This window comes from Amblyomma maculatum, chromosome 8 (genome assembly GCF_055883805.1).
Source record: "Amblyomma maculatum isolate TAMU_Amacu chromosome 8, ASM5588380v1, whole genome shotgun sequence".
Taxonomy (NCBI): domain Eukaryota; kingdom Metazoa; phylum Arthropoda; class Arachnida; order Ixodida; family Ixodidae; genus Amblyomma; species Amblyomma maculatum.
The window spans coordinates 82342948-82367029 of NC_139351.1; the positions used below are offsets into that span (position 1 = coordinate 82342948).

The 24082-nt window shown below is 43.4% G+C and overlaps 1 protein-coding gene across 2 annotated transcripts in view; it reads left to right on the plus strand.

Annotated features, from left to right (window-relative positions):
- Positions 1-24082, plus strand: part of Ptp36E (protein tyrosine phosphatase 36E) — a 74170-nt gene that overhangs the window by 24575 nt on the left and 25513 nt on the right. For both annotated transcript variants that reach the window (XM_084576628.1, XM_084576629.1), the window contains exons 4-5: positions 19728-19815; positions 23883-23959. In XM_084576628.1, coding sequence (XP_084432754.1) covers positions 19728-19815; positions 23883-23959 — 165 coding nt within the window. The remainder of the gene's footprint in view (positions 1-19727; positions 19816-23882; positions 23960-24082) is intronic.

The following is a 24082-nucleotide window of genomic DNA, read 5'->3' on the forward strand; positions in this document are numbered from 1 at the left end:
TAAGGGGCGCAGCGTAAAACATAACAACAAGAAAACATGTTATTTATAGTTCTGTGTATGCTCGACGTTCGCTTGAGCCCTATAACTGTCCCTCAAATATAAATGTTTATCTAACTGATCGAATCTACACAGTCTTCGCATTGTGTAATAATCATAATCAGCGTCAAGTGAGCGTCAGAATCACAACATGTACGCAAAGCGTCAAGCAATAAGGGCTACTAATCAGGATGAGTGACCATGGCTAGGAAGACCACTGAGGGATAAACTCTGTGACATCTGTTCCCAGAATGTCGCTTGTGTGTGGCGCACATTGATGGGATGTGTTTATTTTAGGCGGCAGACATCAGCCTTGCAGCCAACATAGATAGTTCAGTTGGACGAACTAATATCCGCGTGATCTCTAAGTAACATGGTTCTTGGCCCATATAGGAGAACTTTCGTTGAAAACCTACCAATATCATCCACCCACAAACTCCCCGCCATCTCCTGTTACGTTTGTCTTCCATTGAAATACATCTACACTGTTCAGTTATCTGATTTCTTTATTACACATTCCGTCCATGGCCATTCTTTTTTTCTGAATTCTACTAGAATAACAACTCACATCTGTTTCATAACCGAGTACCTTAGCCTTGTCCCTATCGTTCTCTTTTCCATATAACTGGCAGCGCTGCACCGCACAGCCCGTGATTCTCATTTCCTTCCAAGGAAACGTCAAGCCTTGTGAGCTTGTGCTCCGTTTCCACCGCTCTGCGGCGGTGCAAGCTGTCGAAAACAATTTTCTTTTCCACGTTGTATGGGCTGAGAGCTCCCGCTTTGAATGAACCACGCAGCTACTTTTACCGATAGTTTCCTTTTCTGTTGTCCTTTCCCTTCAATCTCAGGAGATCAAGAACTGTTGTTCGGAACAAGCGATGTAAGCAGTGTGCCGACCCTCCGATAATGGAGGTCACGAGCGCGAGCGCGCTGAGAGAACAGCGTAGTGTTCTTTCATTCGTCCTTTTTTTTTTTTTTTTTGTAAGTTGCTGTGGGAAAGAGTATTAGCATTACTGATGACGGCAAGAGCAGGCACGTTTCACGCCATGACGAAGTAGCAGCTGGCGTGTACTGATTTTAACGATGTTGGAGCTAGAAGAAGTGACGGCGGAGGATATTGAATGGGCAGAATAGAAAGAAGAAATGCCTGAAAGTATAGTAGCAGAGGAAAGATGAGACGCAACCAACGTCACTGACGAACAATGGCGTCCAGCGGCGAAACGAAGGCTATTCCAGTATACGCTTCTGCGATATTTCGGAGCCTTCATCAGACACGAAGCCTTTCCCGGAACCGAAAGAACAGTGAAGTTAGGGACGTGTTTCGCGGCTCATAACAAGCGCGTGTTCGTACTGGGAATAGTGCAAGCTGTAAACAGCGGCGAGGGTTGTTAGACAAATTTAGTTATTTTGCTTGCGCGAGAACACGCACCGCAACAAGCGGATGCGAGACACAACCTAGTGCGTGTTTTTAGCCTAACGAGTGAAGGACGCACGGGGCCTAGGCTTCGTACACGCTCAATCAGTTCGATCTTTCAGGGAGGTTTCCTTCACTGCGCATTTCTGAGTTGCTTCTTTTGCTATTTTCCATGTCGCTATGCTGACTCTGTACACTCGATCCATTCCCTGTTTATTTGTACAGCCCATTCGCACTTCACATATTGCTCTTCCAGTGAGCGACTGTTGTAGCTAATGCGGCAGTGATCCTCAAAAACTACTGAATTGTCGGCGGGGTCATTTGTGACATTTTGTTTCCGGGCTCGAGAGGACAAAGATAATAGAAAAATGCATCTAAGATTTCTACATCGACTAAACCTTTTGTGCAGCCTGCTGAGGGCGCTGTATGTGCAAGCTTTGCCGGCAGAAAATCATGTTATTGTGATGATGAAAAGTGATTTTCTTCCCTGTAAAATGTTTTTGAGCGAGGCGTGCCATGAATGAAATAAAATCTAATTGCTAGCCCCTTTATTTGGTTATAATAAACAAAATTCCTTCCGTTATAAAATTTCTGGGCAACATTTATGATTTAACATGCTGACTGCCATCATGTTACGCATTTGGGTCGATGTGGTTGTGTAGATATTTCTCTTCACTGAGAATAATTTGTACCGCACTAGACACGAAGTGCTGAAATGAGGTTGTGCACCTGTTGGGTAAAATCGTTTCAGAATTATAGTCTCTGTCTTTTTCGTGTGTGGCAAATGTTTTAATCATTTATTAGCACTGAGAGAAAACATTCCAACAGTGCTTGATTTTCAGCTTTAACTCATGTTGGAGTTTTGGTTATGCCACATGAATTCCGCATGAATAACGCTGAAAAATCTATATTTCGCAAGCATTTTGCCTACCTTTATTGCATTTTTTCTTGCAAAGGAGCGTATTAAGAGTACAAAATCTCTTACAAGTGAAATGGACACTCATGGGTGAATGTTTACTCAAAAATACGAGAACGTTTGTGTCGAATTCGTCTCTCCAACAAATCTGCCACACTTTGCAAGAAAACATGGCGAGATCACAGCAGTCTGTCAATTGCCGATGGCGGGGTTTTGATGTCAGCAAACTTTATATATTCAGATACATTGCACCTGAAATATACGAGGCACTTAACTTTTATGATTATGTGAAATAACGGCAAGGAGCAGTTGTATAGCTTGCATTATTTGTTATAGTGTAGCTTTTCGACTGGTTACGTCTCATTTAAACATGGATGAATATTTCGCATTTAGAATGCAATATTCTTAACTTAAGGTTTTAAGACAGCATCCAGTAATATTAAATATAGAAATGAATGATATCAGTCTCTATTTACAGGCGCATACCTCCACGGTGCAGTAAGCGATGAAAATGATCTAATCTATGATGTGAATTAAAACAACTATCTGCGAAGACAACACTGTACCATCTTCAGGCCAGAAAAAGTGTTTTAGCTTTGCGTAGTCTGCGAATTGCTAGCGCGACGCACTTCCGCAGAATGCCAGTGCGCACGCGCAGATTTCTTTGAAGGCGCCAGGTGGCACCATCTGTTGAGTGGTGGCTCACTCGTATACCACGTAGGGAAGTCAGCATGCGCGCGCTAGCGGCGAGCGATAGCCAATCAGAATGCATTATCTCTAATAGCTCTATTCTATAAATTCATATTAACTACTCCATGCAATATTAGCCTGTTATATACTCACCTATGGGGCTGAAACGTGAAGGCTAACCAAGAGAGGTCTAATTAAGTTGAGTACAGCCCAGAGGGCTATGGAACGAAAAATGGTAGGGGTAACATTAAGAGATAGGAAGCGTGCAGAGTGGGTCAGAGAAATAACTCAAGTTACAGACATTCTAGTGGAAATTAAGAAGAAGAATTGGGCATGGGCAGGACATGTAGTGCGAAGAGAGGATAACCGATGGTCGCTTAGGGTAACAAACTGGATTCCAAGGAAAGGAAAGCGTAGCAGGGGCGGCAGAAAGTTAGGTGGGCGGATGAGGTTAAGAAGTTCGCAGGGGTCAAGTGGATCCAGCTAGCATAGAACAGGGTCAAGTGGAGAGATATGGGAGAGGCCTTAGCCCTGCAGTGGGTATAGTCAGGCTAATGATAATATACATATTAGCGCGAAAGCATGCACACGCTCACCACCAGCGACCAAAATTCTTGTCGGACCGTTCTTGCTTGTTTTTGCCGTCATTCTGATTTGGTAAACTCTTTTGTGAGGTCACAAAAATATCACCTCGCGCAGGTAATTCGAACGCAGTTCGATACTGCGGCTCAACGCGCTAGTCTTTCCTACCGGTGTTTGGAGTTCGCCGGCCAATAGTGAGAGTAATGAAGCCTATCATTCACCAATGACAGACCGTGACCTGTTGCAGTCCTTACGAACTAAAAATATTTCAGAGTGGATTCGAGCCGGTTGGATTCGAGCCGGTTGGGTTCGAGCCGGGTTCTCGGGTTGAGTAGCCGAGCATCTTAACTACTGCGTCAACGCGGCCGGTGCATTCCCTCCTTATAAAATGGTTTAAGTAAGGTTAAGCGTCCCATCTTTCACGCGACGTCTCCCAGTTTGCACCACAAGTTGGGTTAAACAAGCGGCCTCCTTGGCCAAGTCCATCGCTACACCGGAGATGATCGTGGAAGCCACGGTCAAACTTTCGCCTTTGGCGTGGCGACTCCCAGGTGACACTACACGTATAAGGAATCTAGCGCGTCAGGGCCGTAGCCACATAAATCCTCGCAAATCGTTTTATGACAACAAATGAAAGGTTACGTGACGTAATCACTGCAAAGATGCTGATTAACTGTTTCATCGAGTGTCTTTTGCAACTGTAAACAATCATGTATTTCTTAAACAGCACCAATTACACCGAGCTAAATGCACTGATATAAAAACAACCGTCCATTATCGTTATAAGGGTTTAAGAGAAAGATCCCGGCCGTGCTATGTTTTTCTAGTGCTTTATATGGGAACAGTAAATATTGAAGTGCACCTCAAACGACTCATCAAACGCGAACTGAGGACACCCTTGGCATACCCTTCAAGTGATTAAGGCCTAGCGCCTGTAAAACGCCTTCAATCATTTTCAGCATATTCTAACTATGCAAGGGAGCAATGCAAACGAAGTCGTGCTCGTGTATTGCTATGGCGTGAGCGATTAGTTCGGTTTACATCCTATCCTTACACTGATGCTTCCAATGTTTGCTGTGGTTGTCAAAACCACTTAGGGGAATCAAGGGAGAGAGAAAGTAGAGGAGAATAACAAGGAACCTTCCATGTCGGCTCCGCATGCCCCTCTTCCTGGTGTTCCGCCGTCTAATCTTCCTGTCAAAAACTATTTCCCGTTCGCGATTCCGTCGTAATCGCAAATTGGGCGCCGCTATTATAGGAGAAGCCTGACGCAGCTGCCTGCGTCATCTATGACAAACTCCCAGCATTAGACAGTAAAGCGCCAACCAAGAAAAAAAAGGGCCAGTAGATATTGAAATAAGAAAGAGGATAAATACCACGGGAAGTATTGCTGTAAAAACTCCGAAAGAAAAGAAAGCCGAACCGCCCTTTTCTGCTAGAATCGAGCGCCGGAATAATGCATGAGTGGAAGCGAGCAATGTTCGCCGTAGCGGATAGGATTTGACCTGCTGCTTGCTTAACTGTGCGGCACATTTAACTGCTTCTTTGTTCGATCATAGCCGGAGCCCTCCCTGTTGCGTTTAGTGTAGCTTTTTTTTTCGTGTTTCTGTGCTGAATATACTTAATCCTAATTGGTACAGATCTATGCTTTTGCTGTAAAGTAGAGCTTCTCAGATTGAGAAAGATCTCTACAAGGTACCTCGGGAGTTCATCCAGTCGAACGTTAAAAGAATTTCTTTAGACGTTTTAGTTTATGTACAGAAGCACTTTATTACCTTTGTGCCTGGTATGTTTTGTTTGTTTTTTTTTTTCGTTTTTGTTCTGAGGGGCACGCAGTTGGTCTGGCCGTAATTTAAGCGCTCAACTGCTTTACACTGCTCTCTTCGCGAAAAATTGCAGTCTTCATTATACCGAGTCCAAAACTACATTGAACAATTAATTTTTTTTTAATTTATCACTTATTCGTCAGAAACCAAAATAATTCAGGCTTACATGCCTGCTTCGTCGCGGTTCTTCATTGCAGCTGTGACAAAATTCAATATTAATATCCGGATTCCGTGAATTTTCTTTTTCTAAAAAAAAAAGCCATTTTCAAGTGTCAATGAATCACATGATGCCATTTTAGTCGAAGCACTTTCTCGTCATGCCCCTTGTACATTATAGTGGGAAATTAAACCAAAGTTTGAGGGGTAAAGAAAGTTGGAAAATATGCAGGGGTTATACATGCGTTAAATCGATCATAGTTCGAAAGCACCGGAAGCTGCAGTTCCAGCTGTACATGTGGCGCCATCTAGGAGTGTCCATGTCGAATGGCGGAGGTTTAACTATGGCTTCTGAGATCACCTTCGGCGCGACAGCGCATTCGATCGCTAGAGGCCACAGGTTCGTGTCGCCATCTAGGAGCCGCCGCGCCAAATGCCTTATGTTTTACCATACTTGAGCTAGGTTATAACGAACGAAAGCACGCGCCACGCTGCCTCTGTGGTTAAGAAGCTTGCTACTGAACCCAAGTACCCGGGTTTGAACTGACAGTTCTAATCCACGCCATTTTGTTTTTCTGTGCAAGCATTTCAAAAGTTCAGGTCAGCCACTCTTCAGTCATAGGCTTCATCACACTCTCCGTTGGCTGGTGATCTTGAAAGAACCGATGATACCGTAGAGGAGAATCGCGCATAGGGAGATGAGGAAAACCTAATGGAGGAAGAGGCTTTAGGTCTGGGTTGGGGAGGGGTTTCCCTCCCCATGAAGGGTTCCTCTTCTAAGCCGGGCGCCAGGTGGCCCTATTGGAGACGCTGTACCGGACTGAATCTGAATAGCCCGCGCCAGGCCACGTTGTTGTGACCTCACGAAATAGCTTAACCAAACCTAACCAATCAGAGCGACGGCACGAAGGTTAGTCAAGATTCTTGGTCGCTAGTGTCAGCGTATGGGAGCTTTTGCATTGAAAATTAGCCGAGATTTAACTTAGTCTAAACAGATTATGACTTTAGAAAGCACTGTTTTATGTGCTTTTGTTTGGCGGTTTGAGAAACCGGCACAGCTATGTCAATGCACGTAAAAGTCTATCGGTGGCGGAAATGCTTCCGTAGCCCACAACTACGGTGTCTCTTTGTCTTTCCACTCCCACCATCTTCTCTTCCCATACGGCGCCGCCCAAGTGGGCAGCGAGAAGTGTAAACGATACTGGGCCTTTCCTTTCCTATACACCAATAAGCAACTTGAGCAGCTTTCAAGGCACATGTGTGGTGTACGATGTCAGTGCGGGCAGTGCGGGTTAAAGAACCTCAGGTGGGCGATATTTCTAGAGTCTTCCACTACGGCGTCTCGCATAGCCTAAGTTGCTCAGTTGCTCCTCGTTAGACACCTACCAGGAGCGGAATACAAACTTTACAGGATTTTCTAGGCTAAGAACCTCCGAATTACTTCGCACAAAAAACCAGTAAGCTCCGTCCTCGCTCCACTTTTTTCCCACTTTTTCGTCCTCAAATATCTCTAACCAGATGGTCGCTAAGAGCAGCATTTCAGTCCGGCTTTTACCTTTGAAAGGACCTCTGTGTATTCAAATAAGTGAGTGCCCAGTGTGCTACAGTTCACTGTGAGGTTATTTTTAATCCTTTAAGTTATAGCTGCACCTCGTCACTATTGTACAATTATATCCATACGGGCCGAAGGGCATATCCAAAATACTTGAAGGCATCACTAATGTTTGCATAGATATTGTAAAAAAATCACTGGGGAAAGCTATTTGCCTCCACCAATTGTTTTTTTTTTTTAACTGCATTGGCATAGAAACACAAACTTTGGAGATATGTATTATTGCAGTTACAAAAGCGGTATTCTGCTTCAAACTATGTCATAACGCCCCGTCGGGGGGGCGCAGTGGTTACGGCGCTCGACTACTGTTCCCAGGTACGCGGGATCGGATCCCAGCCTCGGCGGCTGCGTTTCGATGCACGCGAAATGGAGTGGCGTCCGTGTGCTGTGCGATGTCACTGCACGTTAAAAAACCCCAGATGGTCGAAATTTCCGGAGTCCTCCACTATGGCATCTCTCATAGCCTGAGTCGCTTTGGGACGTTAAACCCCACAAACCAACCAAACTATGTCATAACGAAATCTAAACTCCATTAAACCCTTGGTAGGTCGATCAACTTGTCGTTTTATTTTATTCTGCAAACTTTATTACAAATGAAAAGAGCACGCTTCTACTGAATGTCATTTGATCTGCATGAAAAATTCGTGGAAGCGAGATTTGTCGCTTCTGGTAGGAAATATTTATGCCTTAGAAATATTTCTAAACCGTTTCATTCAGTTTAAATAGCTTGTCTTGTTTCTTCTGTGACAGTAATCCTACAAATATATTCCAAGTCATTCTGTTCGGACGTTCTGTGGCTAAGACCATTCCACCAAAGATTTTTCTAAAGTACTTCTGTTATCTCTCACCCCGCCGGGGTGGCGCAGTGGTTACGGCGCTCGACTACTGCTTCCAAGGATGCCGGATCGAATCCGGGCCTCGGCGGCCGCTTTTCGTTGGAGACGAAAAGTAAGGCGTCCATGTACTGTGCGATGTCAGTGCACGTTAAAGAACCCCAGGTGGTCGAAATTTCCGGAGTACTCCACTTCGGCGTCTTTCATAGTCTATGTCGCTTTGGGAAGTTGAACCCAAAAAAACCAACCACAAACCAACCTTCTCTTATATCTAGGCACAGACACATTAACTACCCGGAATATTGATAAACCTTCAAACCTTAGCCCTAGGCAGCACACTCGCTACCATCAGAGTGAGCGATCTGGATCCTTTCTGTTTCGCGTATATGATGAAGAGGGCATTCTGTTACAGTTGATTAACCACACTTGACCTTCCTCAGAAGTATGAAGAAATCTTTTACGTAACGACACCGTATAACTGATTCTGGGGTATTGGTTTGGTTTGGTTTGTAGGGTTTAACGTCCGAAAGCAACTCAGGCTATGAGAGACGCCTTAGTAGAGGACTCCGGAAATTTTGACCACCTGGGGTTTTTTAACGTGCACTGACATCGCACAGCACACGGGCTTCTTGCTTTTCGCCTCCATCGAAAAGCGGCCGCCGAGTTTTATTTTCTATTTAACATCAGAATTGGCAGGTAACTAGAATGACGTGTTCGTGACGTCGGAGGACGACGCCACAGGTCCTCGCTCTGAACGCAACCGAGACGAAGCATAACTGCGTCATTCAGCCGATGCTTCGAGGCTGGACCCCGCTTTTGATTCCGAGCCAGGAGTTCTGGCGGCGCTGGACGAGAGACCGGAGAGGAGAAGTAAGGAGAGGGGGGAGAGTGAGAGGGGGAAATTAACGCTCCCAAGAGGTCTGCTCCACCACTCTCCCTTCTCCTCAGCCCGGTCTCATCGCCAACGCGTGCGGGGACGGGTGGTGCGGCAATTTTTTTGTTGTGTATAGTTCCGGGGGCGCCACGGTTTCGTTACCGCATCTCACCGTGGCCAGCTTTTTTTAAAAGCGAGCAAAAAAGATAAACAAGAGGGGAAAATATGAGCGCGTTTTCTGCTCGGAGTTAGCTGGCCTGGAGTTTAACACAGGCAGCGTGGGACTTCAGCCCTAATTGTTCGCTTAAACTTTCCTCCATTATTTATTCCCTTATTTCCTTCCCCCTCAGCCTTTCTTTTGCTTCTTCCTGCCATTCTGGTTAGTATAAATTTTCTTGTTTCTTATTGCTCTACACGCTTTTCTCTTTCCTCCATGCGTCTTTTTATACCTAATATCTTGCTTTTTTTTTGTTCTTATTTCTATCTGCACCCCTCCGTTATTTTCCTCCTTTGTTCTTCTTTTTGTTTTTTCTTTTGTTAATTTCCTGATTTCAATTTTCTTTTCCCGCTTCTGTTCTGTGTTCCGTTCCTCATTCTTTCCCTTTGTCCCCTTGTCCTACCTCTCTTTTGTCTTGCGGGTCACCAACGCGCGCCATGTTTCCTGCCTTAGAACAACCCCCCCCCCCCCCCCCCCCCGGCGTATCAGATGTTTACGCCTCGCATGCTTCGGGCCATTCGCTGTTTCCGTTGCTCTGCGGGTCACAAAGGCGCCTTGTTTACTCGTGACCGTTCCTTCGCAGACCTGACTGGATGCAGGGCTCCTTGTCGCAGTTCGCTTTTATGGGGACGGCGGTCACCACTTGTCTTCATAAAAACCGCAGTTTCCTCAGTCTGCTTTGTCTTGTTTATTCTTGTGCTTGCTTGCAAATTTATTCTGGTCCTTTTTAGCCTTCTCACTAAGCACACTGCCTTCTGAGTAGCCTTTGTTTATGTTAGTATGCCTCGTGACGTCGGCTTCAGAAAAAAAAAAAATAGATATTTGTTCAACTGTGTTGTGTCGTTGCATGTCTTAAATACCTTCAGCCAAGGTTCGAGGTAATGAAAGTGGAGGTGTGTACATTGTGAGCGGTAATGTCCGTAATGGTGATGATTATCGCAAATGGTTCATTCAGAAAGTCATAAGGAAGAAAAATTGTAAGTTAGACCACTATATTAGACCATACGTACTAAAACTCCACTTCGCCAACAAGTCTTAAAATACTGCATTGATCGGCGCACCACTAGCGTTTACTTTTCTGCCGCAAAATGGTTTTTTTCCTAAGGCATAAGGCTGCAAACCTTACGGTGGAATAAAGCGAGCTGCTTTAGACGGAGTAGATATTGGTTTCGACAAACATTTTTCACTTAAGCGAGTATTGAACTTTCTTCTGAATCTGTGAAGCAGGGATTTGACGCGTGTGTGTGATGTAGCATCTTGAGTATTTTAATTTATTGGCACGTATAAGTGAATTAAGATTAATGGGAGATGCGTACTCGAAATTAGGTCGCATAATAATGGCCCAGGTCCAGCAAGACAATTTCCTGCTTTCGATTCTCCACTGCCGTGTTTTACGACGCGCAGTTTGAAAAAAAGCGGGACGAAAGTGCCCCGCGCTGTTCCCGCGGGCTCGCAATCAATAAGCTTTGGAGTGGCTCTCTACAAAATAGACCAAAATAGCCCCTTTCCACCATCATGTTTCGAAAAATTTCGTTAAATCGGGATAGATCACGGAATTGATTTCGTTATTTCGAGTTTGTATTTCGATTTGTCAAAGCACTGGATTTATGGGCGTTTTAGGGGTGATTACAAGATCTTCGTTAAATCGGGACTTTCGATAAATCGGGTTTTGCTAAATCGAATTTTGACTGTATTCAATATCGGGCTTGCATCTGGTACGCATGGCCTGTACTCATTACAGCCTGGAGCTCGCACACACATGTTGATATATCAACTTATTATCAGCAGCATTAGCTTTCTAGCCCAAACCTTTCCTGCCACTCCGGGCCTGCTGGATGAAAGAAAATAAGTGCCTAAATATGTGACTTCCAACCGCGCACAACAGTTCCTCTCCTCTCTTTTTCTAACAATAGTTGCCTTACACTACGGCATGTCTCGTAGCCGGAGTTTCTTTAGGACTTCAAATACCCTGTAAAACAAAAACCAAAACCAGTTGCGGTAAGATTAGGTTCAAGGAAATCAGCCTTCGGTTGGTTCGCGAGCTTCTGCGATCGTCTCACACATCTTGGACTTGACGCAAAAAATTCACCAAACGCTAATAGATTTTGATATGCAGGATACTGATTTCTCGACTTCTGGCAGCCCTGATATAACTAATTTTACATTTTGAACGCGCATACACTGTCTACCATAATAAATATCCAAGACACTTCTTTTTGTTACAATAGTTACATATTTTGGCCGATAAAAGGTTGGGAGATCGCACTGTAGGCAAACGTTTATAAGACTGCAATGTATAACAATTTTATTGCACACATTCAACTCTGTATGTTTAGTGATTTTTTATTACCACATATATACACTCTGACCAAAGGCATAAGCAAAATGTAGTTGGTTCTTAACGGGAAGGAGGAACAAGTGTTTGTGAAGTAGGTGTGTTGAGTTACGACTCAAGTTAATCTTGCGCCTCTCACCGCGTCGCTTTCTTTTGTCACTGATTTCCTTTTTTCTCTCTCATGTTATTACATCCTCGTTTCTGCTGCTCGGATCTTGCCTACTAATCTGGACAACGTCAGCTCCAGGCTCGCTTCTCGTAGCGAGGTTTATTGGCTCGCGTCTGCAAATGTCCAGAGAGTTAACGTACATCGAATCGCTTTTTCTCGAAGCCGATTAAGGGAGAAGCGATTTTGTGGCGTTCTTAAGCCCTCGCAGCTGCCGCAGTCAGCTGGGGGGCTTCTCAATCTACCCCAAATAGATCCCTAATGAGATCCGATGGGTTTACAACGTTAATTAGTCCCTTAAGCACCCGCCTCGGATTAGCTCCGTTCACTTTGGGAGGCCGATTCTGCCTTCGGGTATACACCATCAGCTCGGAAATGGAAACGTGCCCCAAGGAACCTTTTGCATTAATTCTTTCGTCAATGCCTTCTTCACATTTTTCTTTTTAGGGGAAGCTGTGATTTATTGCCTTAGAGGCGCAGAGATTCCATCAAAAATATACAAGTAACGATAGCTTGCATTGCATAGCTGGCTTTCAAGTTACATATTAAAGGTTACATGCGTTATACGTTACTCGGATGCATTATCGGTATGCGCCTCTGTATGTCTTTATTCTTTATATCTGGAGCAAAATCAACTGAATCAGAAGAAAAGTAAAAACGAACTTCGCTCGGGAAATCGCTTTCTCACATATCGTTGTTTTTGGTTGTATAAAAGATTATAGACACATAAACCAGCATGCGATATGCGTCCTCTATATTTCTTCATGCTTTAACTTAAGTAAATCGCGTTGTTTTTTTGTTTGCGTATAAAATGTTTTCCTCGGTAATTTAAAATAATTTGTTTCTTAACAGTGAGGCCTCTCCTGTGATACCTCCTCCTCCATGCGCTTCTCTCCCCACGCTAAAGATTTCCGAGTATCCGGTGCAGAGAGCTTGGTCAAAATGAACATTACGACACGCGCATTCAAATGAATCCAGCTAAGTATAGCTGTTGTCTGCCGTGTTGCTAGATGAACGTAAACTAGAGATACGTTTGAAACCATGTAAAATATATTAATTTCGCCCCGTCGTGTTTCGCTAACGTACCGTTAAACCAAGTTGCTTATCAGTGGATCCAAACTCCGAAAGTTTCAGTTCTTCAGACACTGTTTGGGCCTGCGTGGCATCGCGCTAGAGACATATCTTTCATTTACACGCTCCAGCAAGACAGTTCATTGGCTGGAGAGGGAACGCAGCGAGTTCGGAAAGAGAGCTCCGAGCAACACAGTTGTCCGCCCTCTCCACCGTGCAACGCTTCCTATTCCAGCGTTGCAGTTTGTACCGATATAGCTTTTTGCAATATTGGCGGTAAAAATCCACTATACAACGAAACACTTCCTTGCGACATAGTTATCTGTGTTACGAGTTTCTACGGTATAGCTATCGGCTTGAATTGTTGCACAGTTATTTGGGGAACAGTTTCCTATGGCATTGTTTATTTCCACGTGGTTTTTAGAGGCACAGTTTCTGATGGCGCGACCCTCAGTTTTGTAGTGCGAAGCGCCGCAGCAGCTCACTTGAGCAGAATGCGTACGGCATTATCAGCCTGTATTTTTCCGGCTTCCTGACGAAGTGTTTGCAAGCAGTGCCATCATTGCAGAAAAAGCCCGCATTGAGGCTTGCATCGAACAGTGCTCCTCCATTCCGTTTTAAATCAAGAAATAAAAAGCGACACAGTCTACAGCGAAGCACGATCTCCGCTGCACTAGCATTTTATGACAGATGCAGCGTCATTGAAACACTGGCGACTTCGTGTCTTTGTTTCGCAGTCTTAGTTTCAATGAAGTCGTGGTGACTGCTACTCGAGCAATAAGCATAATAAAGTCATGCATAGAAGCGCAAACCGAAATTCTTTGAACCAATTCATCCTGTGTACAAGGACGCGAAATTGCCTTATTTCTTGGCGATCGTGCCTTTCGCCACACAGACGAGTTTCTTATAGGACTCGCCAGTATCGAGCATTCGGGGGACATGTCCAGCTCGGAGCAAAACCGATCTCTACCCGGCCTGAAGCGAGAGAACAGAGAATAGAACGCGCGCTCGCCCCCGCCTTCTCACTCGACTCTTGCGGCTCTGATAACTCAATTTCCGGCAGGCACACGCGACCATAGCGCCCCCCTTTCTGTGTGTGCTCTGATCTGCCATATTTCTTTTTTGTTCCCTTTGCTCGCACTAGCATGCCTCACAATTGCGGCACAGCGCCTAAAACAAGTTCTGCTTTCCTGTTTGCCCTTCTTGCATATATGCGTGGCGTCTCGCAATCCCCGCTCCTATCCTCGCGATTGATCTTGAGTAAAAAAACGTATATAAAGGAAGTGTCCGGTTGCGGTTTCGTCAACACGACACAACTTCGCTTCTGCGGTCGTTGTCGAAATCGAATTTTCTTATACCTTGCGTGCGGCAAGGAAGTTGGAACACGAAAGTCTAGGACGGAAGGAAACACCTCGTGCACTATTCTTGATAGACCTTGAAGGAGGGACATAGGACTGATATTTCGGCCTTCATCCTTGGGAACACGCTCCTGTTTGAATGCGACACGCAAGGAGTGGATTGCCGCGAAAATCGGTACAGAGGAATCCCGTTAGCCCGGTTGTACTGCAGTGAGTGGCGCTGCTGTTCTGATTGGATTAGGGCTTTCGTGGTGTGCAGAGGCAGTGGACAATCCTCTTAGGCTTGTCCCAAATCCGGCACGCTGTTGATGGTGGGAATCATGTCGGCTGGTTGGTTGGTTTGTGGGGTTTAACGTCCCAAAGCAACTCAGGCTATGCTGTACTTCTCGCTGAGAGAGGTACGTAGTACGATTATCATCACTGGAAACGTGTCGAAAAGACTGAGCATGTTATGGCCTACGAATTAGAGCCGGTTCACGTCCCTCAATCACCGTATTAAGGTACATTGGCCAGCTGCTAGAAAAACAAAAATAAAAAACCTTACTCAGACCAATTCAGCCATTTTCACTCTAGTGTGCAAGAACAGTGACGCGTAGAATAGTTGTTGAATGTGCCATCTTCAGGCCATTTTCCATAGAAACATAATTCCCGATGTTGTTGTGTAGAGTAGCGTGACACATGAAGTAACACCATTGAGCTCTTTTCATATGCTCTGTTCGAATCTTGGTTCGGACGCACTTCTCTCATTTATATTTACAGCTGTCACCGGCAGATTGCGTTTTGTGCTAAATCAATGCAGTTTGGAAGAAATTCGACTAGCATCTTAAGAAGACGTAATGTTTCAGATATTTGAGCACTTGCGTTCCTTGGGTTATGCTTTACAGAACATAGCGTAGGTTTGTATCTTTGAGCTTTCACCCTAATCTGTATAACCCTGGACACGAGCAACACGAATTGAGTTCACGATTAAAAAGCTATTCGTGCGTTCACTAACGGAGAAATGAAACTAATTCGAGTTGGTGCGCAGATGTAATTTGAAAGTATTGCTCTGAAGCAAATGTTTGCGCTGAATTTTTGCTGTAGGCAGAAATGCAGTTAAAAAATGTCACCCACTTCTGAGCTAGTTTATCTTTATCGTCGAATTCACATGCAGAAAACTTTTGCGCAGGCTTCTGTTGCTTTTAGTAGACCGTTATGCAGCAAGAGATATATTTATAAGCGGAGTTCACGACGTTGTTGATTACGACACTTTATCTACCTGTATGTCGCGAACTTATACATATTCGTTTGTAACGTTATTCAGCTTATAAATGGCTACTACGTTCAATCCTTCTCCAAAATGCCGAACTTGTGCTGTTCGATCACTTGATAGGCAGTTTAAAAGTCCGACAGTGCGTCGCTGAATTTGCGACTAATCGGGTCGAAACGTACCGTGTCAAACAAGGTTTTAGACGTCATGAGCCGGTACATATGAGTCGGTCGCCGTCCGCTCATAGACTGGGAACATTGATCTGAGTTCTTAAGACTTTTACTACATTTTCGGACCCAGATTGAAACATCTTCTGTAAAGACATGAGCAAACCCGAATAGGCAGGAGCTGGTGTTTCTTAAGTTATGTTGCAAAACATTGATTTGTATTCTGTACCTTCGAAGCGGACTGCAAGAAGCAGGCAGGAGAACTACTTCAGCAAGTCGTTTTCCTTCGCACGTTGATCTCACGTTTTTCTTGAACGGTTCCAAATATTCGACTTTTTTTCTAGTCAGGGTGATTGTTATTCCACATTGAGGAACGAATAAGAACTAACCGATGACGTTAGTAGCCGAAGCCAGTCACGCCCGCTAGTTGCTTTCAAACCTGTTAAGTAAAATTAACCCTCACTACTTGATGTCTGATATATATAATAATATACCGCTTTAGAATTGTCAGCCATTCTGCGTAATACCAATAAGTAACCCAGCGAATATAAAGAGCAATGAATTCTGATATAGGTTCCTCTACCTATACGATGTCAGCGCACGTTAAGAATCCCCAGGTGGTCGAAATTACTCTATAGCCCTCCACTACGGCTCCTCTTTCTCTCTTTCCACTTTCTGTCCCACATTCCTCCCTTTCCTTACGGCGCGGTTGAGGTGTCCACAGAAGACAAGTGAGACAGTTACCGCGCCTTTCCCTTCCTATAAATCAATCAATCCTCTATCTATACCTTCAGCAACGCCATCATGCATTAAAATTTTATTTCCTTCTATTTTGAATGACATTTAACAAACTGATCTACAAAACCTTTTTGCGATTCCTTGAACTGTTTCCAGCTTCTACTAAACTTGAAGGACACTGTCGACCTGAAGAAAATCGGAGTGGTTTACAAGTATTAAAACTAACCACATTCTCATTGTTTCGTTTGCAACCCTAATCAATGACGCAAAAGAAAAAAATTCAATCCCTTATTTTCATTCCTTTTGCTCTAATTTTATTTGTACATTTTCTCAGTGTCCTTATCTATCCACCTTTTCCAAGCTTGTCACGAACTTAATGACAATCGGTTGCTCTTCAACGACAACTGTTTTATCTTTCATTCAAAGTATTTCCAACCTCCCAGCCCAGGGGGAAGAGGGCAACTGTCTCCTCTTCGTTTGCCCCGCGGCCGTTCCTTTGTTTCCCCAAATGCTTTCAGTATCGAATCATCACCTAACCTCCTTACTTCTTTTTAACTATGCTGCTAATGGCTTGGGAAGTGGTCGGAGGCAAGCGAGGCGGCGTGCAGCTGGATGGCTGTGTAGTGAGCGAACACCTGAGATCCCCCAGATGGCATTCATTGATTTCCCACAGAGAGATAGAGAGAGAAAAAAAAAATGAGAAGGGTTCAGTGCTGCCGAACCGAATATTGAGCGAAAGCGTTAGCTGCGGTGACTGAAATTTCTTCATCGTTCTTCTTCTTCTTCTTCTTCTTCTTCTTCTTCTTCTTCTTCTTCTTCTTCTTCTTCTTCTTCTTCTTCTTCTTCTTCTTCTTCTTCTTCTTCTTCTTCTTCTTCTTCTTCTTCTTCTCTTCTTCTTCTTCTTCTTCTTCTTCTTCTTCTTCTTCTTCTTCTTTTTCTTTTTCTTCTTCTTCTTCTTCTTTTTCTTTTTCTTTTTCTTCTTCTTCTTCTTTTTCTTCTTCTTCTTCTTTTTCTTCTTCTTCTTTTCCTTCTTCTTCTTTTTCTTCTTCTTCTTTTCCCTTTTCTTTTTCTTCTTCTTCTTTTCCCTTTTCTTTTTCTTCTTCTTCTTTTCCTTCTTCTTTTTCTTCGTCTTTTCTTCTTCTTTTCTTCTTCTTCTTCTTCTTCTTCTTCTTCTTCACGGCTGTACAAGGTCATTCGTGACTGCGGCCACGGACTACGCGACGGGTCAATAACTGGCATGGTATTGCTTTCGCAATAAAAACTGAGCACTTGTTCTCCATTTCTCCACAGCCGCTGAACTTAACTCACCAAGGGAGGGTAAAACGGAAGCTATGTTACGATTTTAGTGGCCGTTTTATAAGTTCTTTGTATCTTTACTAAAATCTTTTAGCAGTAGCTTTAATGTTTGAACAAGAAAACTCCATTCCTCTCTGGGCTTACGTTGCTAACTTGCGTGTGGTTCAATACGCGTGATTTATTGATAAGGCCACAGTTGTTTATCCTCTTTGATTCATGGCAAGCGCAGCTTTGGTAAACAAGAAGAAGGGTTAATATACTGTTGAACTCATCGGAAAGGATACATATCCTTATCACGAACCAGTGCCCAAAACCAGGGCTTGTGCAAATGGCGCAGGGAAAAAACAGGGCTCTCTAGAGAAAATATTTAAGCTTAGTTTTAGTTAGTTTTTGAATTAGTTAGTAGTTTCGCCTAGCTCCGGGCTTCCAGGGCGTCTAAGCGAAAACCCACGTTACCTCTCGGCAGTTCACACAAGCATGACTGGAGCGAAGCTACCAAACTCCTTAACAATAAAGGGAACAAATAAAGACGAGGAAAATATCACGAAGAGGATGCAGTAATGTGATGCGCAGTGGTCGGTGATGTTGCACCAACGCGGAAACAAAAGAAAATGCGATCGTTACCAGGAAGCAAGAGGGGTACGAGGGCTGCCCTTTCGATGTACTGGGAAAGTAATACTGGGGAGAGACAGACAACAAAAGGATAAAATGAGAGAAAGGGGAGGGGGGGGGGGGGGGGCGGTGAGGAGAAGGGAGGACCTAATTATCTCGGTCATTACCTGCTCAGCAAGTCGCTGCTTAGCATTATCGATTGACCTTACACCTCTGCCTCCTACAGTTGCGACGGCTTTTCGGCTCAGGCACACCGTGTCTCTCTTGAAAAGCAGGAAGCTCTCGCTTTCATTATTTTTTTAAATTTCTGTGGACGTTCTTCTGATATCTAATAGCACTACGTGGGCAGCAAAGAAAAATAGAGTTAAGGGAACTATACTTTTTGAAAATAGTGGCAATGAAATTCTGTCTTGATCAAAAGACTATATAACAACACGTAAGCAGGAGACATCGCCAAATGAAATCACCATGCTAGCGCCGTGCTGGGCTTGTGGCTTCGGGCAGTGCGGATTCAGTGTTATTTACCTTTTCTTTTTCCGCTTGTCTGGTCGGTCCATCAATCTGGAGGCTCTATATGGAGGGAGGGCAATCCTCTTCAAAGGAAAAGCGGATTTCTGATTCAGAGAGCTCCACAGATTATACCACACCGGCTTCGGGGTCTTTGTGAGCTTGTGAGCGCCGCCGGGGGGCTTTATCATACAAATTGAATTGTGGTGTGAAAAAAAATTACTCCTGCGACACGTCTTCCACCTATCGTGTCTTGTACGGCAGTGGTCAGGTTTTTTATTCGAGCACTGCTTTGCTTATCAATTTGATAAGCTAATATACGATGACGAAAAACGCAGTAAACGCTGCCCAATCATACAATATTACTTGCAATGTGCGCGTGTGAGGGTCAGGCAGTAAATAAGTTACACGGGGCTTTAAAGCAGTCCTACACGAACGAGACAAGAAGCGAGACGTAGGACCGCACTCTGGCCTGGAGAATCCACAATTAACTCGCCGGTCGTTACGTTTTAACCTATTTGATTATGAAGTAGTTGATCCCAGTATACACTGCGCAGGGTCAGTTTCATGGAATACTCTATTCCTGTTCTTCTTCTTTGGGGAGTTTGAACTGTAGATGAAAACGAAGGCTCAGTTTCTGTATTTCGGAACACTTTTCGTGAAATGCACTCGCGACCAGTGCTTCCAACCTCCTGAGCGAGAAACAATAAGATCGGACTTTCTCCGCTCAGGGACTTCTCCTTTTAATTCGTTTTCTTTTTTTCATTCCTGTTGAGTCAGATTTTTATCATGTCCTCTTGCTTCATCCATTTCTTCGTATTTTATTCCGTATTTTATCAATTTCTTCGTATTTTACAGATATTTGATTGACTGCCTGACTGATTGACTGATTGATTCACTGATTGATTGATTGATTGATTGATTGATTGATTGATTGATTGATTGATTGATTGATTGATTGATTGATTGATTGATTGATTGATTGATTGATTGATTGATTGATTGATTGATTGAACGATGATGTTCTCACTCACCTTTTGAGTCTATTTTTTTTCCTCACATGTGGACTTAGCTCGCAACGAAGGGTGAGTCCCACTGCATGCGACATGCGAGCAAGCCGGACAACGACAACAAGAACACCTACAAGAAACTGCTGCCCTGTGAGTACCGGTGTTACTTCTCCTCAGAGGACAGGAACCTTGTTATCTTTTTTTTTTTTTTTTTTTTCTCTTATGTCTCAATTTGAATACATAGTTTCAAACAGGCGTGTATGACCGCAGTCAATCGTTCTGCGAAAAAAAATGCATCAAACATTTTTTTTTTATATATTTATTGCAACTGAAGTACGCATACCTTCTCACGATCCAGTCAATGCCAAAGATGGTTTATAGGGTATCGAATGTTTTCAGGACCATTCGGTGATATGATAGTGGCTTACGCATTTTGCTGTTGAGCGCGCAGTCACGGGCTTGTGGCGGCAGAATGTTAGAAATGACTTTTATGTAGGTTAGAAATTGGAGGTGCCCAATGTTATAAGACAGTTTTTTTTTTTTTTACAGTGAGTCAGATTAGACAAGTATAAGTTGGAGACATAAAGAAGAAAATTATGAGACACAGTTAAGTTCCGCCTTCAAGGGTATTGCGAGGTGATACCAGAATCAGCCTTCCAGGACCATTGCATTCACGTATGACTCTAAACCACGCAGGTAAATTCATACGGATTGGATAAAGCGGAGCTTTAGATGTTGGCTGGTAGCCTACGCTATCGCGTCATAAAGATATCGCGAAACAAATCTCTTTATTTACGATATCTTTTTCAATGTGAGAACTCATGAAGCTACTAGCTTTGCTTCGGGATGCCAGAATTATAGCCTGAAAGATTGTATACCGCATAGGGTGGAACGGGAAAAATATATCTTCAATTAATAGTTATGATTTTATCCAAGTAACAGTTAGTATATCTCGTGGTTAGAATGCAACCTCTAATAATGCCGTGTAGTAATGCTGAAAGAAGTATTTAAACAAATCTTGTTGCTAAATTTCGAATTGCTGGAATGTTGCAGATATAGCCCAAGCCAACTTACTTTTTCATTTATATTACTTACTTTTGTTAAATGTTTCTATTTGTTCTCACTTTTATTTTTTACTTTTTCATTCTTCCGACTCGCTTCGTTCTTGGTTGGCAATGCAATGTAATCCGAGCAATGATTTTCACAGCACGCTTCTATCCCGAATGAAAAACTGACTTGCGTTTCATTTGAGTGGTGATTCAACGTGCCGTAATATTGTGGGTTCTGACCACAGTTTGTCATGAGCGCCTACCGGTTAATTACACGAACGCACAAAGGTCGTGAAGCCATACTTCTACAAAGCCTTTTTTTTTTCCTGTCTCAAAATATATTTTCAAACATGAATCTCCTTATTTCTGCGTTTAAATTTTTTTTTTCTTATTCGATTATTTAGTTAAAACAATTTATCACTGCTTCTTTAATTTCTTTTAGCGCACTATCCTCGTATTGTGTATCTCATCAGTAATCGTATCCAGTAATGTTTTGTGTTGAGGACACTGCACAATAAAAAAAGGAGCCTCACTACGAGTAATTCTCCGCATAGAACTTTCAGCTAATGCTCAAAACAGACCGCTTGATTAACTGTGCAAATAAGGTAATATAATTATACGAAGGCATCATAATACGATTCCTGAGAACATAGCAGCGTGCTGAAAGCACTACATGCTGCTGGAGGAAGGACAGAAAGACAAAGGGCGGTTTTCTAGCTTATATTTTCAGTTTTTCTCAATGAACAAGAATTGTTTACGTTTTGTTCTTGCGTGCGCACACAGTGTGCATTGCGCAATGCCACACTAGATGAAATCCTGTTCGAATAAGAACAAATTGCTTTTTTTCTGACCGCTCATTCGGTATAGTCCTGAAACTGCATCTGGAGAGAAATGGCAGAACTATGTGCAAAGTCGATAAAAGTACCTGTGCATTTTTTCGTATATCTGGTGAAGAATCTGTAACATATGTTCTGGTGGAATATTTGGCAGCACCTACTGCAAAATGGTCGGTGTCAAAGCTCTGTCCCAATTGCTGTGTTACCTTCTTTTTAATCTCTGTGCGAGGAATGCATTTCACTAGAGCTTGAGAATAACCCATTTTATTCAGAACAAAACGTTACGATGCTTACTGACTAATTGTGTTTATGGTTGGTTGGTTTGGTTTGTGGGGTTTAACGTCCCAAAGTGACTCAGGCTATGAGAGACGCCGTAGTGGAGGACTCCGGAAATTTCGACCACCTGGGGTTTAACGTGCGCTGACATCGCACAGCACACGGGCGCCTTGCTTTTCGCCTCCATTGACAAGCGGCCGCCGAGGCCGAGTAGTCGAGCGCCGTAACCACTGCGCCACCCCGAAGGGGCGTGCTTAATGGTTTCTTCCTTGTATCGGTCGTTTCGTAATGCAGCTATGCGTTTAAAATCGTCCCTAACATGGCAATGGGAAAGCGAAGAAAGCTTCGAAAACACTGGAAAAGGGAACTTTAGGAGACGAAGTTTGTCATGAGTTAACCACAAGGACTACAAACTTGTCCATGTATCACTGGAGGCATGCTGTACTTTAATGCACTCAACATTTTTCTCTTTTCGGATATATCGGAACCTTCTCGGAAACATATCTACGGAATGAAACTTGAATGAAATTAGTGCACAAAACTTGAAATCGGAGATGTCAGAAATGCCTTCAATCCACTTTTTTTTTTTTTTAACGGTTTCAATGTGCCAATCTTTTCTCTTTCCTTCGATCGTTTTCTAGGAACAGTTAACGTCCAACGAAATCGCAAGCGGCAGATAGCGGAGCCAAATTTCCCATTCGCGAAGTCATTAGAACCGAACTAGTCAAAAACATAAACCAAATACACAACGAAGGAACTGTCGGCTGTCTTTGGAATGATCACATTTGCGCACTGGCCTTATCACTATCGTTGCCGGAGGCTTCCGCCCAGCGGGCTGTCCGTGTTTCATTTTATTGGCCCCTTCTCAAAACGTGCGCAGTTGCATTTGCCATTACTCCCGTTTTGGAAGCCAATTCTCGCAAACGCCGTTGTCTGCGAAAGCCACTGGCGCGGCGGTGCCAATATAAATTTTTGAAAAAAGGAAAGCGGAATCATGGCGCTTGCAGATAAACAGCATTACACAGACGGAATCAATGAATTTGCTTTCCATTAGGAATTTAGGCCGCCCCAACTAGGGTCATCAGTGATCGAAGTTATGGCTCAATGGCGAGAAACCGTCTGCCTTGTTTCGGTCCTTCCGATGAAATATCATTACTATAAGGATAAAAAGTTTAGCTACGCGTGACGGCTCCAGTGTTGCTGAGAAATTGAGGGTGAGGAAGACAATTTTAATAACACCGATTGGATCGTGTTTGGATGTTTTTAATTGATTACATTAAAATGTTTGTACGTGTGTTACAAGCTATTAGAACGAAGCGTAGTGTCTTCACGCCTATGCTGCTTTTCATAAAGTGAATTATTCTCGGAAAGTTGGTGAATTGTCAATATTAATTCCCTATGCTTTTAACTTTGGCTGCTCAAGGGCAGTTAAGTTATACATATACAGTTCGACACTAATCAGAGGTTTTTCGTCTGTTTAGTTATTTCCCAAAAGGGCTCGCAATAATGTCTTTATCTCACCACAGACTCTTTCATAACATTATTTGCATTATCAGGAGCACCAATCATTTTGGTTCCTTCATTAGAACTGTTCTGAAATGTAGTAAATTTCTCTCTATCCATTGCTTAGATGTGACATTCGTCCCACTCGCAAATTCGTTAATTCTCACCCTACGGTGAAAGCCGTGCAGGTAACATAGTTAGAACAGCGATTACCATGACCAATCTGTTAGCCAAGATTGCTCTTCAGGACGAGAATGGAGTGTTCCAATACGAAGTTCTTGAATGAGTTGTGCAGCTTTCCTGTGTATTCAAAAGACAGCGTTGTTATTAATAATAAAGAGTGACAGCTATATGTGTATCGCATAATTCTTTTTAATTCATTGAACTAATATATATAGTGAGTTGCTCCGAACATATTCAGGTGTTTTTCTTGTAACTGTATATTACAAAAACACTCATTTTGCCTTCCACTGAGCAATATTTCGCGCGCTCGAAGTCTGATGAATGTCGCGTTTAGACATTCAAGGGTGTAACTTGTTTCGTTTTATTGCAGATGACTACAACCGCGTTGTCTTGGATACCCTTCCTGACATTCCTGACTCCGACTACATCAATGCAACCCACATAGATGTAAGTTTTTTTGCACATTATTCAATAAGTTTGAGCTTGTACACTGTGTCGCAGTGTGGAATTTAGGCAGTTTTATTTTCGAAAACATGCCTGTTGAGGTCCGAACACAAGTATAAAAATAGG